Source organism: Microchirus variegatus (assembly GCF_963457635.1).
Source record: "Microchirus variegatus genome assembly, chromosome: 1".
Taxonomy (NCBI): domain Eukaryota; kingdom Metazoa; phylum Chordata; class Actinopteri; order Pleuronectiformes; family Soleidae; genus Microchirus; species Microchirus variegatus.
In genome coordinates this window covers 34,563,715-34,577,667 of record NC_139802.1, presented here as the reverse complement: position 1 = coordinate 34,577,667, position 13,953 = coordinate 34,563,715, and the positions used below count along the sequence as shown (strand labels likewise).

The following is a 13,953-nucleotide window of genomic DNA, read 5'->3' as shown; positions in this document are numbered from 1 at the left end:
AATCAGTCCATTCAGGAGATGATCAGGATACGATGTTTGCCCAACAACATTGCTCCAGATGCATCGTATCATGGATATGTGGCCTGTCTGTCAGTATATAACATTTTTTTAACCCACTGTTTTGAAACTGTGCACTGAACTGCATGTTGAAAAGCAGGTTCCTCTCCTTAAGAGAAGAGAACACAATATATATAATTGCAAAACTTCACTTTTACTCACAAATTCATACATGTGATCACTTGGATAATCACCAAACATACATTCCTGATGTACTTATACCTCTTCTTTTGCAGGTTTGTGTGTTGCTTAATGGTTGCAATTCCTCTAGTAGCTACCATGTTCACTGCTTTGATAAGGTGGCAAAAGAACAAGGATGTCAGTCCATCTCCAGAGGCAAGCTGTACAAACACTGGACTAAACCCTTATGGGGGTTTGAAGTCCAATGACTCCTGCAGCAGTGAAATGAACCGAAATACTTCAGAGGAGTTTAGTACGTACAGTATTTATTATAAGTTTGGTGCAAGTGATTGCTCTGCAAAATACAAGCACAGACCAGTTGCTACATTTTGAAACCAGATATGAAGGCAATTGTACAACAATTCTCTATTGCAGTAGTGACACCTTTTTTTAGTGGAACACGTTACACTAAGAGCTTGCTCTTTTGAATTGTGTCTTTATAGATAAACACACACTCGTCTGTTTTTCACGACGCTGTCTGGAGCGGTGGCTGCAGGCATTTTCTCTACAGAATACCTGCCGTGGTGTCTTCAGCACAGTCTCATCAAGAGGAGGATACTCCTCCCTGAATGGAATCCGTGCTCTCTCCCTGTTATGGATCATATGTACCCACAATAGCCTAATGACTATGAATTACTTGGGTATGTCAAGGTTTACTTATGAATGCTTATTTAGACTGCACGTCATTTCCATTACTTCTTTATTCATTTAAGGTGGTTATATGTGTTGCAGATAATGCTAACGAATGGTATGATTTTATAACAAGCAGCCCTTTTCATATTATCACGAGTGGACCATATTTTCTGGCTGTAGACACCTTCTTAGTGCTTGGGTGAGCGTAAAACCATGTATCATAATAACATTAATGATGATTATTATTATTGTTATTGTTTTAATGGTTATCTAACTTGCCACTTTGCACTTTTGTGTTCAGCGGTATGCTTAGTGCCAAGTCTCTGTTAGGCTCCATCAACAGGGCAGAGGGCAAACTGAGTGTCTCTCTGGTGGGCAGCTACTTCTACAACAGGATTATGAGGTGAGATCTACAGTACCTGACAGTTTGTGGGTCTTCTTGTTTGAGTTTGCATGTTCTCCCTGTGTGTGCACAGGTTTTCTCCAGATTCTCTGGTTTCCTCCCAGTCCAAAAACATGCAGTTGGGGATTAGGCAAATTGGACACAGACAAATTGACCATGAGGGTGAGAGTAAATGGTTGGTTGTCTCTTTGTCTCAGCCAAGAAATATATAGTTTTTATAACAAAAAACACAGTTCCTATTATTTATTTAATTAATGAATTAATGAATTAATTCATTAATTAATTAATGAATTAACTAATGTGTTAATTTATTGTTACTGTTGTTTTCTATATTTTATTTGTATGTATTTTATTCAATATTTTAAACAAATCTAAACTACAACTTTAACTTATTCTTTTCACTTTCACTACTTTCCACAGTCTTTTCCAATCAACTTACTTTTCCTTGCTTCTCAAACAACTTCATCATTTTATAACAGTCTATTCAACATCCAAAACCTCCAAAAGCACATGATTACCATGCACAATAAAACACTAAAAAACTTCCTCATCTTCTAGGTTCTGGTGTGTACGTGTGTGTGTAGGTGCGTAACCTGTTTATTGTCAAGTCATTCTGATGAATCCTCAACTCATCTGGGTTTCCTTTCTCCTTCCCCCCTCCAGCCTCCTTGACCTCTGCCCTTTTGAGCCTTACATTGTCGAGCCCAATGTCCAAATTTGCCACAATTGTAGCAGCTCTCATCTCCATCAATTCTCCATCCTCCTCGTCCTCCTCCTCTTCCTCCTCCTCTCCTGCCTCCACGATTGATGTTGTCTTGGAAATACACATCAGAAAATGCATTAGCATACTTTTCAACTTTTCATACCACTTATCTGACCTTGTCGCTTTCGGACTTCCTGTGACACTTCCGGTATGTGCAGGAACGGAGAGAGGAGGTGCAGAGTGAGAAGGAGGGGGAGAGATTGGAGCAGAGGCCTGGGCTGGAGGTGTTGCGTGCTGATGCACGGGGGATGGAGACCCAGAGGCGTCATCCTCCTGTTTATCTCAGTTGGAGTTAAAAAACAGAATAAAATTTATAACATCCTGCATCTCTTCTTCCTGTCTTTTCTCAATTCCCTTTGACTTAGCCTCAATCTTTTCTACCAATTCTTTGCATTCTTCTAGCAGTAGTTTTCCTCTAAAACCATACTTCTTTTCCCACTTTTTCATATTTTTCACATTATCTACCGCTTTCTAGCTCATCCGTTTCACATCTCTTTTAAGTTGAACCTCGTCAGGTTCACAACATTTATAACTGTTACAGTTTCCCATTTTTTATACTTTTTTATTTATTTTATTTTTTTTTTTAACCTGCTTTTTTTATTTTACCGGTTTTACCTACCATTCCTCGAATGGGTGTGATATCACTTACAATGGGCTATCTTCTTCGGTTTTAAACTTCCTTTTTCTTAACTTTGTTTTTTCTTATTCTCACACACTCAACCTGTTTCACACATGCTGATTTTTCATACACACATTTGGATCTTTATCAAACATACACTAACTTTGGATAATCTTTTCAGCCAGGTGGTTTGTACGACACATTCGTTCCGAGCAACGCACCCTTGTAATATCCACAGAGGATATTTAAGACACTGAATAAGTCACCACTAGAGCTGCAACTAACGATTATTTTGGTAATCGATTAATCTGTCGATAATTTTCTCGATTAATCGATGAATCGTTTAGTTCATAAAATGTCAAAAAAAAACGTTGATCAATGTCTGTCAAACCTGAAAATGATGATGTTTCTCGAATGTCTTGTTTTGTCAACAAACCAAAATGATTCAGTTTTAAAAATGTCTTTGTTTATGTGGAGCAAAGGAGCAAAGAAAATATTCACATTTAAGAAGCTAAAACAATCAGAAATCTTGTTTTAATCATGAAAAAAGCTTCAAACCGATTATCGATTATCAAAATAGTTGACGATTAATCGTTTCAGCTCTAGTCACCACAAAGTTTTATCTTCTTCTAAACCTCATCCATTGTATAGAGTCCCTGACTCTTTCCTTCTCTTTTTATTTTGACGCAGTCGACTTCAGGATTAGTTTAAGACTATGCAGTCCTTCCAAAAACAGACCACCCGTTCTTGAAGCCAAACAAGAGTTTTTTTTCAAACCCCCTCAAATTAAGTTTCCAATGATTTGGCTTCTCACGCATATCTTCAATCTTGGTGCCAAACAAGGGTTCTTGTTTCAAACCCCCCGAAATTAAGTTTCCAATGATTTGGTCCTCATGAGATATTTCTAATCTTGGTACCAGACAAGGGTTATTTTTCAAACCCCCCCGAGACTAATTCTCCAATGATCTGGCCCTCACTATGTTTGATCTTGAAGCCAAATGAACCGGTTTTTGTTTCAACCAATCCAAAATTAAATTTCCAACGATTTGGCTCCTCACAAGACATACACGACACGTGTCTTACCTTTTTGATTGTTTGACTCCCTGGCTGGTCCGTCACCCTCTCTGGTTGGTCACCGTCACTGTCCCACTCTTCAGGGGACCTGGCCTCCCTGACCAAACGAAGCTTTAAGAGCCCCGAGGTGGAGGTCTTTTCTGGAAAAATGTTTCTTTTCTCCGCCTTGCAAGGTCTTCAGGTCCACCGTTGTGAAGAGAGGGACAGGTATTGGTGCCCCACGTTGGGTGCCAAAATGTCAGGATAATTTGGTAAAAGATGGATGTTGGAGCCAGCTCAGGAATCAAACAAGAGTTTATTTCTGTATAGAAAGAGCAATCCCAAGGCAACTTGCAGATTCAGTCACCCTGAGAAGACTGCTGGGACAATAGAAAATCTCTCTAGTTAACCTGTGGGTGTGTCAATGACCCCCCCCCCCCTCACACAGACAGAGTAGAACAAAAGGTTTCCTCCCTCCTACGGGAAGAGAGGGAATCAGGTAGACCCCCCATAGGGAAAGAGGAAGACAGGGTGTTTACGACTCAAACCCCTGTCTCTCCAACTGTTAAACAAAATAGCAAATGGTCCCTTGATCTTAGGTCACTACAGTTCATACTTTTACATTTATACAATATCAATACAAAATTTCCGTAACAGCTCCTACCACTACCCGTTGCGTTAGTACACCAAAATATTCTTATTTTGTTAGATTTTTCTCTCCTAAAAAGGTAACAAAACGAACCAATAAAAGTACAGTACAATTAAAGTACTGTATCGATAAAAGTGGAAGCAACATTAATATCTTAAGGATAAGATCTGTACTTATAGCTGTGCACACTCCCACTCACAGATCACTCAGGATGGATGCTTATACCAGATCTGAATGGAACTAAATGTGATGTTCAAGTCACATTATCAGCGCAAATTCTAAACTTTCTCTTTGTCTTTACTTCAAACAGGGTTCAGCCACTACATATGTTCTGTCTGTGTCTATTTGTCGGTGTGTTCTCTTCGGTCACTATGGGACCCTACGCGACATTTGGGACAGATATAGATAGTTGTAAGATAAATTGGTGGGGCAATGTTCTGTTGCTCAACAATCTTATAACTACTGACAGCATAGTAAGTTTCACTACTACGATATAGTATTGTATTGACCTATTGTATTCGACCTAAGTATGATTTCCAATTCTCTCTCCAGTGTTTATCTTGGTCATGGTACTTGGGTCTAGACTTCCAGTTTTATGCCACCACTCCTGTATTGCTCTGTCTTTACAAACTGTAAGTTCAATGTCTTTCATATTGCTCCAAAAATTCATTTAAATGTGCCATCATAAAAGAGTTACACACATTGGCAAATGTACACATGTAATCTCACACATCTTCTTTGTGTTTATCAGGAACAAAGGTGTGTTTGCAGCTGTGGTAGGAGGTTTGTTGCTACTCACCACTGCTGCTGCTGCTATTTTCACAGCACTAATGCACCTGCCGGTCTATTCACTACCTCCACCGTAAGATTCAAGGATTGTGGTCTGGTGCAATTACAGACATTTTGGGAAGAGATAGATAGATAGATAGATAGATAGATAGATAGATAGATAGATAGATAGATAGATAGATAGATAGATAGATAGATAGATAGATAGATAGATAGATAGATATGTTGTCACTGCATATTAAAATACAATGAAATGTTTTCGCAGGAGCAAATCACAAACAGCGTATCTACATCTGACGCAGTACTATAATAAACCTTATACAAGATATGGCCCATATTTACTTGGGATCCTGACTGGAATACACTTTGTGACAAAAAAAGATCAGCTCATAAAGAAAAAGGTAAGAATGATTTCAGACTTTCTAAGAATCACATCATACAGTACATCTAAGTCTTTCAACATAAATCTGAACCAGACATTGAACACATGATGTTTATGTACTCACTGTTGCTTTTGCTGGCAGTGGCAGGCAGCACTTGGTTGGTTATGCAGTTTTTTCATCATGGCAGTGGTGTTTGGTTTGGCCTTTGTCCTCAAGGAGACCCCAGACTACCCATCTGTGCCGCATGCCCTGTATCAGGGACTGCACAGAACAGCCTGGGCTTTGGCTGTCATCTGGATCATTGTTGCCTGTGAGGAGGGATATGGAGGTAAATTACAGAAATGTTCCAGAGTCTAAACAGCACACTGCTGCTGCCTGTCTTGGCCCTATTGTAAGACATTTTCAATCCCAATGAGGTCTTTCTAGGTCAAAAATAATAAAATATCATATGCACAAAATGCAATTGAATAAAACACCAAAGTAGCATTTTAATTTTGAGCTCAACTTGCAGTTTAACATTACATTACTACATTTGTATAACTGAATAAAATGTATTCAGCTATACAAATGTAGTAATGTAATTTAATGGTACAAATGAGAACAAATACATCGGACGAATGCACGTTTCTGAAGAGTTATGTGACTCGTGTTGGAGGTAAAAATCCTCAATTTCAGAAGTCTGTGTTTAATATAATTTTGTTTTGTCATATTTTTATGCTGCAGGTTTAATCAAGAGCATCTTGTCACTGGGTTTCTGGATTCCAATTTCCAACGTTAGTTTTGCTGCCTATCTGTTCCATCCTATTTTAATAATGGTGCATAATGGAGTGCAAGAAACCCAATTTCACTTCACAGTCTTTAACTTCGTAAGTGCTTTAAACAGTCAATGACATCAAGTGATTTCGTGTGTTCATCTGTGGTGTTTTAATGAATTTCTCCATCCTCTCTTGGTAGATGGTCCTGTACTTTGGCCGCTTACTGCCGTCACTGTTGATTGGCTACGCGCTGACTGTGCTGGTTGAGAAGCCCTACTTCCTAAAATACAACTTTAAATAGATACTGTGGACATCAGAAAAAAATATTGGCAGCACTTAATTATATCAGTCTATTTGTTTAAACAGACCAGCAATATCAGCAGTATGGGGTTTCAATAACTTACACAACACTGTATAAATTGCCTTCCTATTTCTGTCTCTACCTCATCTCCCTCTACCCCATATTTCCTTACACCCCAACCGGTCGAGGCAGATGGATGGATATCTTTGAGTCCGGTTCTGTCAGATTTCTTCCTCCATAGACCGGAAGTTCCAATTAACACTGTGTTTTGGGTGTGTATCTGCGCCATTACCTTGTTTATGAAGCCCTAAAGAACAATGGGTTGTATTGTATTCTTGGGCTCTGCAAGCGGTCTGAAAAAGCATGGAGTCGTGACGTAAGGATCCCGTCTCCTGAAAAGCAGATCCTCCTGCCCAGGGTTTTAGTTTTCTTAGTTTTCACTGACAGAATTTGAGTGTTAAAAGGTCTCTGATCAAATAAAGAGTCCAACAATCTAATCGTAGTATTTGCTTTGAATTATGGTTTATTTTGTAATTAGACTGCCATGCGCTTCGGAATATGGAAAAATGAGTCTCGTCATTCATGTGCGGTGTGTTCCCTTGACACACCTGCTGTAGACCTTGAATAAGCGTTCCTCAGCTTACACAAACACCACGTGGTTGTGACGCACTCTTCTTTTAAGATGATACGTCTCTCCATGACTACATGGGTCCACGGGGGCCTCTGCCAATCCACAACACAAAACAACATGCTCAACATGATGTAACTTATCAGACTCGGAAACATTTTGTGTGTTTCATTCGCACGCAAATAATATTTTATATTCTATAAACTTATTTGAGCCATAATTATTCTCCTGGATATTCTTGTCATTCTTAACAGGCCACTCATTTCTGCTACACCAAAAACATTTTCACCAAAATAATTCTGTGCAGCAGGCCATCACAGGAAGAGGCTGTAAAAAGAGATATTGGATGGTAAATACTCAAGATCGGCACATGCAAATATCGTTTTGGAATTTTCTGTCTCGGTGCTAATTTGTAACCCGCCATTGTCGTGGAAGCTTTTGCGGTCGCTTGTGGTATTACTTTCAAAACTGTTCACATTTACTCAGAAGGTCCTTGATCTCACATGCACATACAGAAGCTATAAAGATGCAGCAGGAACCTTTGGGAGAATGTGTGACCAAGGATGCATCTATTTTGGCACATACATTCCAGATGAAATCAGATTACACGTACTTGCTGTGGGACATACAGATGCTGACAGCTTTTATTGTTTTGTTTTGTTTTTAGAGTCAGAACAAATGAAGGTTGAATGCACTAATCAACAACACTGAGGAGACTGGTTTGAATCCAGCTTGCAACGTCTAAATGATATAACTGATATACAAGTACGTTCAAAAATCTTTTTGTTAATGACTCCATTTTGTCCAGGGTGTATTTTGAAAATTGCAGGGGTCCCTTGAGCCCTTTTCGTGGCTTTCTGTTTTTTAATTGTTAAGCCATTTTGTCTGTGTTGAATGGATATAGCTCAAATTTTCCAATGGTTATTCATTTTTGGTAAACTTTAGAACTGTCATCTCACTTTCTTAAATTAGCCTAAAATGGCTAAGCAGCGCGAGAACTAACATAAGTGTTCTTCGTGGCAGAAAATGGCCACCTTCCCAAAAACTGCTATAAAAACATTATATATTAATATTTTTTTCCACTTTAAATTGTCACTCTTTTAAAGCCACTTCAGCCTGAAATATATATATCAAATATTAGTAATATTTTAAAAAGTTTAACCCTTTAAAGGCCGTTTTTTTTCACAACTCCACTGGTTTTTTACCTAAAAAAACACAAAAACTACAATAATTCCTGTAAAATACATTTCAAGGAATATTAGGTTATTATCATTTTAAGGCCCTAAGATGGGTCAATGATTGACAGCAAGATTGATTTTGATTGCATTGTTAGTTTGTCTGCAGTAGCAGATTTTTAAAATAAACTAACCTAATGTGTTCTTCGAGCCTGAAATCGCCCCATTGAAAACCATTGAAAATACTATTTTTGATTGCACATTTATCTTAACATGAAATAATGCATTTCTTGATATTAAGGTTTCATGTTGGACTACTAGCATTAAATTTAATATTTTTATATTTGTCCACCAGGTGGCGCTATGTTTTGCCATTCAAAGCATGGAGCAAAGTTTCACTGTTTTCTGCACACATTTCTGTTTTTTAATTGTTAAGCCATTTTGTCTGTGTTGAATGGATATAGCTCAAATTTTCCAATGGTTATTCATTTTTGGTAAACTTTAGAACTGTCATCTCACTTTCTTAAATTAGCCTAAAATGGCTAAGCAGCGTGAGAACTAACAAAAGTGTTCTTCGTGGCAGAAAATGGCCACCTTCCCAAAAACTGCTATAAAAACATTATATATTAATATTTTTTTCCACTTTAAATTGTCACTCTTTTAAAGCCACTTCAGCCTGAAATATATATATCAAATATTAGTAATATTTTAAAAAGTTTAACCCTTTAAAGGCCGTTTTTTTTCACAACTCCACTGGTTTTTTACCTAAAAAAACACAAAAACTACAATAATTCCTGTAAAATACATTTCAAGGAATATTAGGTTATTATCATTTTAAGGCCCTAAGATGGGTCAATGATTGACAGCAAGATTGATTTTGATTGCATTGTTAGTTTGTCTGCAGTAGCAGATTTTTAAAATAAACTAACCTAATGTGTTCTTCGAGCCTGAAATCGCCCCATTGAAAACCATTGAAAATACTATTTTTGATTGCACATTTATCTTAACATGAAATAATGCATTTCTTGATATTAAGGTTTCATGTTGGACTACTAGCATTAAATTTAATATTTTTATATTTGTCCACCAGGTGGCGCTATGTTTTGCCATTCAAAGCATGGAGCAAAGTTTCACTGTTTTCTGCACACATTTCTTGCTACTAAAATGATACCAAAACAAAGTTGGACTTTGTTTTGAGTCTTGCTGAGATAGTTCTAGTATGCATGTGCACTGCAGCCATGGTTATAAGTATGAGCGGTAGTGCAGCAGCAGTCATTTTGGAAATGGAAAGACTTTACACCACACAGGAGGCTTTGGAAATGATCATGAACTCTGAAGATTCAGAGGCCGACATGGATGAGGCCTCAGAAGTAGAAACAGACCAGCTGTTGTCCAACTCCAACTCACCTGAAGACTGATCTGAAGATGAGAGTGAAGTGGAGGTGGATTATGCTTTTATGAAGACACACAATGGTCTCTTCCATCCCCTGAGGAGGCAAGAATGTGCTACTCCACAAATAAATGTAAAATGAAAAGGAAAGGAAGAGAGAAAGGAAATATAACAACAGATGCAAAAGAGGTGACAATAACCTTGATCAGGTACGTGCCATTACGCATCAGTTACTCACACATTTATTTATTGTTACTCTAATGTTCTTGTCTAAAATATATGTCATTTTTTTTGTTGCAAATGTCCTTATTTGGCATAACATAAATAATATATGTATCATGAGAAAGAATACTAGAATACTTAAATTGTTTATATTGTTGTTTCAAGTGTTGTTGTTGCACCAACCCCTGCAGAAGGAGAATAAATAGGTAGCAACTGGCCCTTTCCACAACTTGGTTGATGTTTGGCTGTACAACACTTTTATGCTGTGGTGGGAGAGATGCTGGTGACCCCCCACACATCGAGAGGAGAGGGCAGCTTCCCTGCTCATCAGCTGCTGCAGGAATGGTTGCATACCTGCAGGGTGCTGATGCTGCAGGCCCTTTTCTCATGAGTAAATGTGAGGACAGGAGGCTGTGTCATTTTTGCACTGATAGAAAGACAAGAGTTGGCAGCACCTGCTGCAAATGTAGGGAGTTTACGTGCAAAGACCAAAGCCTGTACATTTGGAGTCTCTGCTCCACCTGAGCTGGACTCTCACACATGCTGCAGTCAGTCAGTCAGTCAGTCAGTCACTCACTCACTCAGTCACTCAGTCAGTCACTCACTCACTCACTCACTCACTCACTCACTCACTCACTGACTCAGTCACTGACTCACTCGCCATCTCTATCTTTTCCTTTCTCCCATCTCCAACAACACACCTAACTGCCCCATGTTTCATATTCAATGTTCATATTTCAGTGTTCATCATTCAGTGTCCTTCTTTGCAAAATAAATGTTTTTTTCAGGTTCAACTTATTATCTTTGTTTATTTATCTTAAGACAACATGTGGTAATAATTATTTAGCAGGGAAAAAAACATTTCGCTTGTAGCAGGAGACCGATTCAAAATCCATCATATGGATATATGATGGATATAATACTAATAATAATAACCAAATATTCCTTGAAATATATGTTATGATTGTAACTGGAAATGATAGGAAATTACTGTAGTTGTATGGTTTTTGGGGGGTTTTGTTGATTAAAAAAACAGTGGAGTTGCATAAACATAATGGCCTTCAAAGGGTTAAAATGCCAAAAATATAATTAATATTTGATATGTATATTTCAGGATGAAGTGGTTTTAAAAGATAGACTAATTTAAAATGGAAAAAAATATTAATATATAATATTACAGCAGTTTTTGGGAAGTTATTTGCTGCTGCTAGGATCGAATAAGATAGTTTTTCTAAAAAAAATCTGACATTGCAAAAACAATAATGCATCAAAATCAATGTTTCTGCTAATCATTGACTCATCTCAGGTTCTAATAATAATTATTATCAAATTCTCCTGGAAATCTATTTTACGGAAGTTATTGTTGTTTTTTGTTGTTTTTCAATAAAAAACAGTGGAGTTGTAAGTGACCTGTAAAGGGTTAAAATTTCAAAAATATTATTAATATTTGACATGTATATGTCAGGCTGAAGTAGCTTTAAAAGACTGACAATTTAAAGTGGAAACAAATATTAATAGACAATGTTTTATAGCAGCTTTTGGGAAGGTGGCTGTTTTCTGCCACAAGGAACTCTTTAGGGATTTTTGGGAAAAATCTGACGCTGCAAAAAAAATAACAGTGCTTCAAAATAAATGTTTCTGGTGATCAATGACCCATCCCAGGGCCTAATAATAATTATTATCAAATTCTCCTTGAAATGTATTTTTTACGGAAGTTATTGTTGTTTTTTGTTGTTTTTCAATAAAAACAGTGGAGTTGTGAAAACAAAGTGACCTTTAAAGGGTTAAAATTTCAAAAATATTATTAATATTTGACATGAATATGTCAGGCTGAAGTAGCTTTAAAAGACTGACAATTTAAAGTGGAAAAAAATAGATTAATAGACAATGTTTTATAGCAGCTTTTGGGAAGGTGGCTGTTTTCTGCCACGAAGAACACTTTAGGGATTTTTTGGAAAAATCTGGCACTGCAAAAAAAATAACAGTGCTTCAAAATAAATGTTTCTGCCAATCATTGATCTCAAGGCCCAATAGTGAGTATAATTAAATTCCTCTTGAAATGTATTTTATGGAAGTTATTGTTGTTTTTTGTTTTTTTTTCAATAAGGAAACAGTGGAGTTGTGAAAACAAACTGGCCTTTAAAGGGTTAAAATTTCAAAAATATTATAAAAATGTATGTATATTTATGTATAATGTATATTTCAGGCTGAAGTAGCTTTAAAAGATTGACTCATTTAAAGTGGAAAAAATATTAACATATAATATTTTTACAGCAGTTTTTGGCAAGGGGCTGTTTTCTGCCACGAAGAACACTTAAGGGACTTTTTTTAAGGGATTCCTGAGGGTTAATATTCGTCAAACGACCAAAGCTCTGTGCTCTATTGTAAACATCTCCGGCGTGTGGACTCAGCTTGTCCTTCAGTGCAGCAGGAATGTCACAAATGCAGGTCATGGGTGAAGAAGAACTGGTATTTTTCCGGTGTCTGTGCCACCAGCTCCCCTCCTGCAATCTTCCAAATCAGGGTGCATGTTTTAGAACCTCACTCTTCATCACCTCAGGCATCGGTACGTACAGTACTGTATGTCATGTTGTCCGAGGAGGACAAGACAAATAACAACAATAACAATAACATCCACATTAGCGTTTGCAGGTGTGTAGAACACACATACAAACATCTTCACTGTTGTTTCCTAAATGTTTGGCTGATAGTAAACCTTAGAACTGAGAGCATTTAGGCAGATTTTTTCCATTACTTACAATAAAGAGTGTCTTATGTCCTTTTTTTCAGATGAGAAAATCTGATTTAAAAAAATAAAATAAAAAATCACAAATTATATAAACGCTCCTGAGCGAAAAAGTACTAAAAAAGTGTAAAATTGGATTGTGAAATTTTGTTCTATTTTGTGACTTTGCTTCTTTATATCACTGCTAAAAATTTGATGACCAGGATGTCCATATAAGGAGTTGTGTATATGGCAATTTACCATGGGTAAGCACTAAGGGTTAAAGTGTAACCGGACTCTTTGCGTGAAAGGTTTTCAGGTTTGACAGATATAACAGAGATCCTGAAGAAGAATACAAAAAAATGATTGTTCAGGCCGAGTTACAGATTTGTTTACATGTTAATGTAAAAGCTGAAAGAAGGCACCGGTGTATTGACAATGTAAAAAATGCATAAACTACTGTTCAAAAGTTACCTATGCAGGGTCACCTATACTATTTGTTTGTGTTTTCCATTAAAATTCACACTTTTAGTCATCAAAAGAGTTGCAAAATGAATAGAAAATATAGAAATAATTTCAAAATTTCAGCTGTGCTAACATAACTGCACAAGGGTTTTCAAGGGTTTTCTAATCATCCAATAGCCTTCTAACACAATTAGCAAACACAATGTATACCATTAGAACACTGGAGAGATGGTTGCTGGAAATGGGCCTCTATACACCTATGTACATATTCCATTAAAAACCAGACGTTTGCAGCTAGAATAGTCGTTTACCACATTAACAATGTATATTTCTGATTAATTAAAAAAAAAAAAAAATGTTATAGTCTTATAGTTTAGTGTTCTTCCTTCAAAAATAAGGACAGTTTTAAGTGACCCCAAACTTTTGAACGGTAGTGTACGTATCAGAGGTTGCGCTAGACTTTTTTGTTGTCTGTCATTTTTACTGACAGGGTCATAAAATTCCTGTCATAAGCTATTTTTACCGGTCACTTTAATGTATTTAATTTAAATGATAATAAATATTCAATTGCATTTAATTTTAATTCATTTTTAATTAATATTCAGTCCAAAAAAGCAGTACAAAGAATCCACACCGTGGATACACACATCAAGCAGAATATGAAGAATATGTTACTTTTCTCCGCAGTAACAAAAACATCTGACTGTGTTGCACCAGTAGCTACATATCAACAATGAATAGTGAAATATGAGCGGGTCACAGA

The 13,953-nt window shown here is 36.9% G+C and overlaps 1 protein-coding gene across 1 annotated transcript; it reads left to right on the top strand.

The window, feature by feature from the left end:
* Positions 1-865: 865 nt before the first annotated feature.
* LOC310938275 (O-acyltransferase like protein-like) lies at positions 866-6,794 on the top strand (the record flags this gene model as incomplete). Its single annotated transcript, XM_083902765.1, has 8 exons — positions 866-878; positions 970-1,069; positions 1,172-1,273; positions 5,109-5,219; positions 5,412-5,547; positions 5,671-5,857; positions 6,253-6,395; positions 6,484-6,794. 8 exons carry the CDS (start codon positions 866-868, stop codon positions 6,583-6,585), a joined length of 894 nt encoding a protein of 297 aa, XP_083758891.1. The 3' UTR covers positions 6,586-6,794.
* Between the last annotated feature and the right edge of the window lie 7,159 nt (positions 6,795-13,953).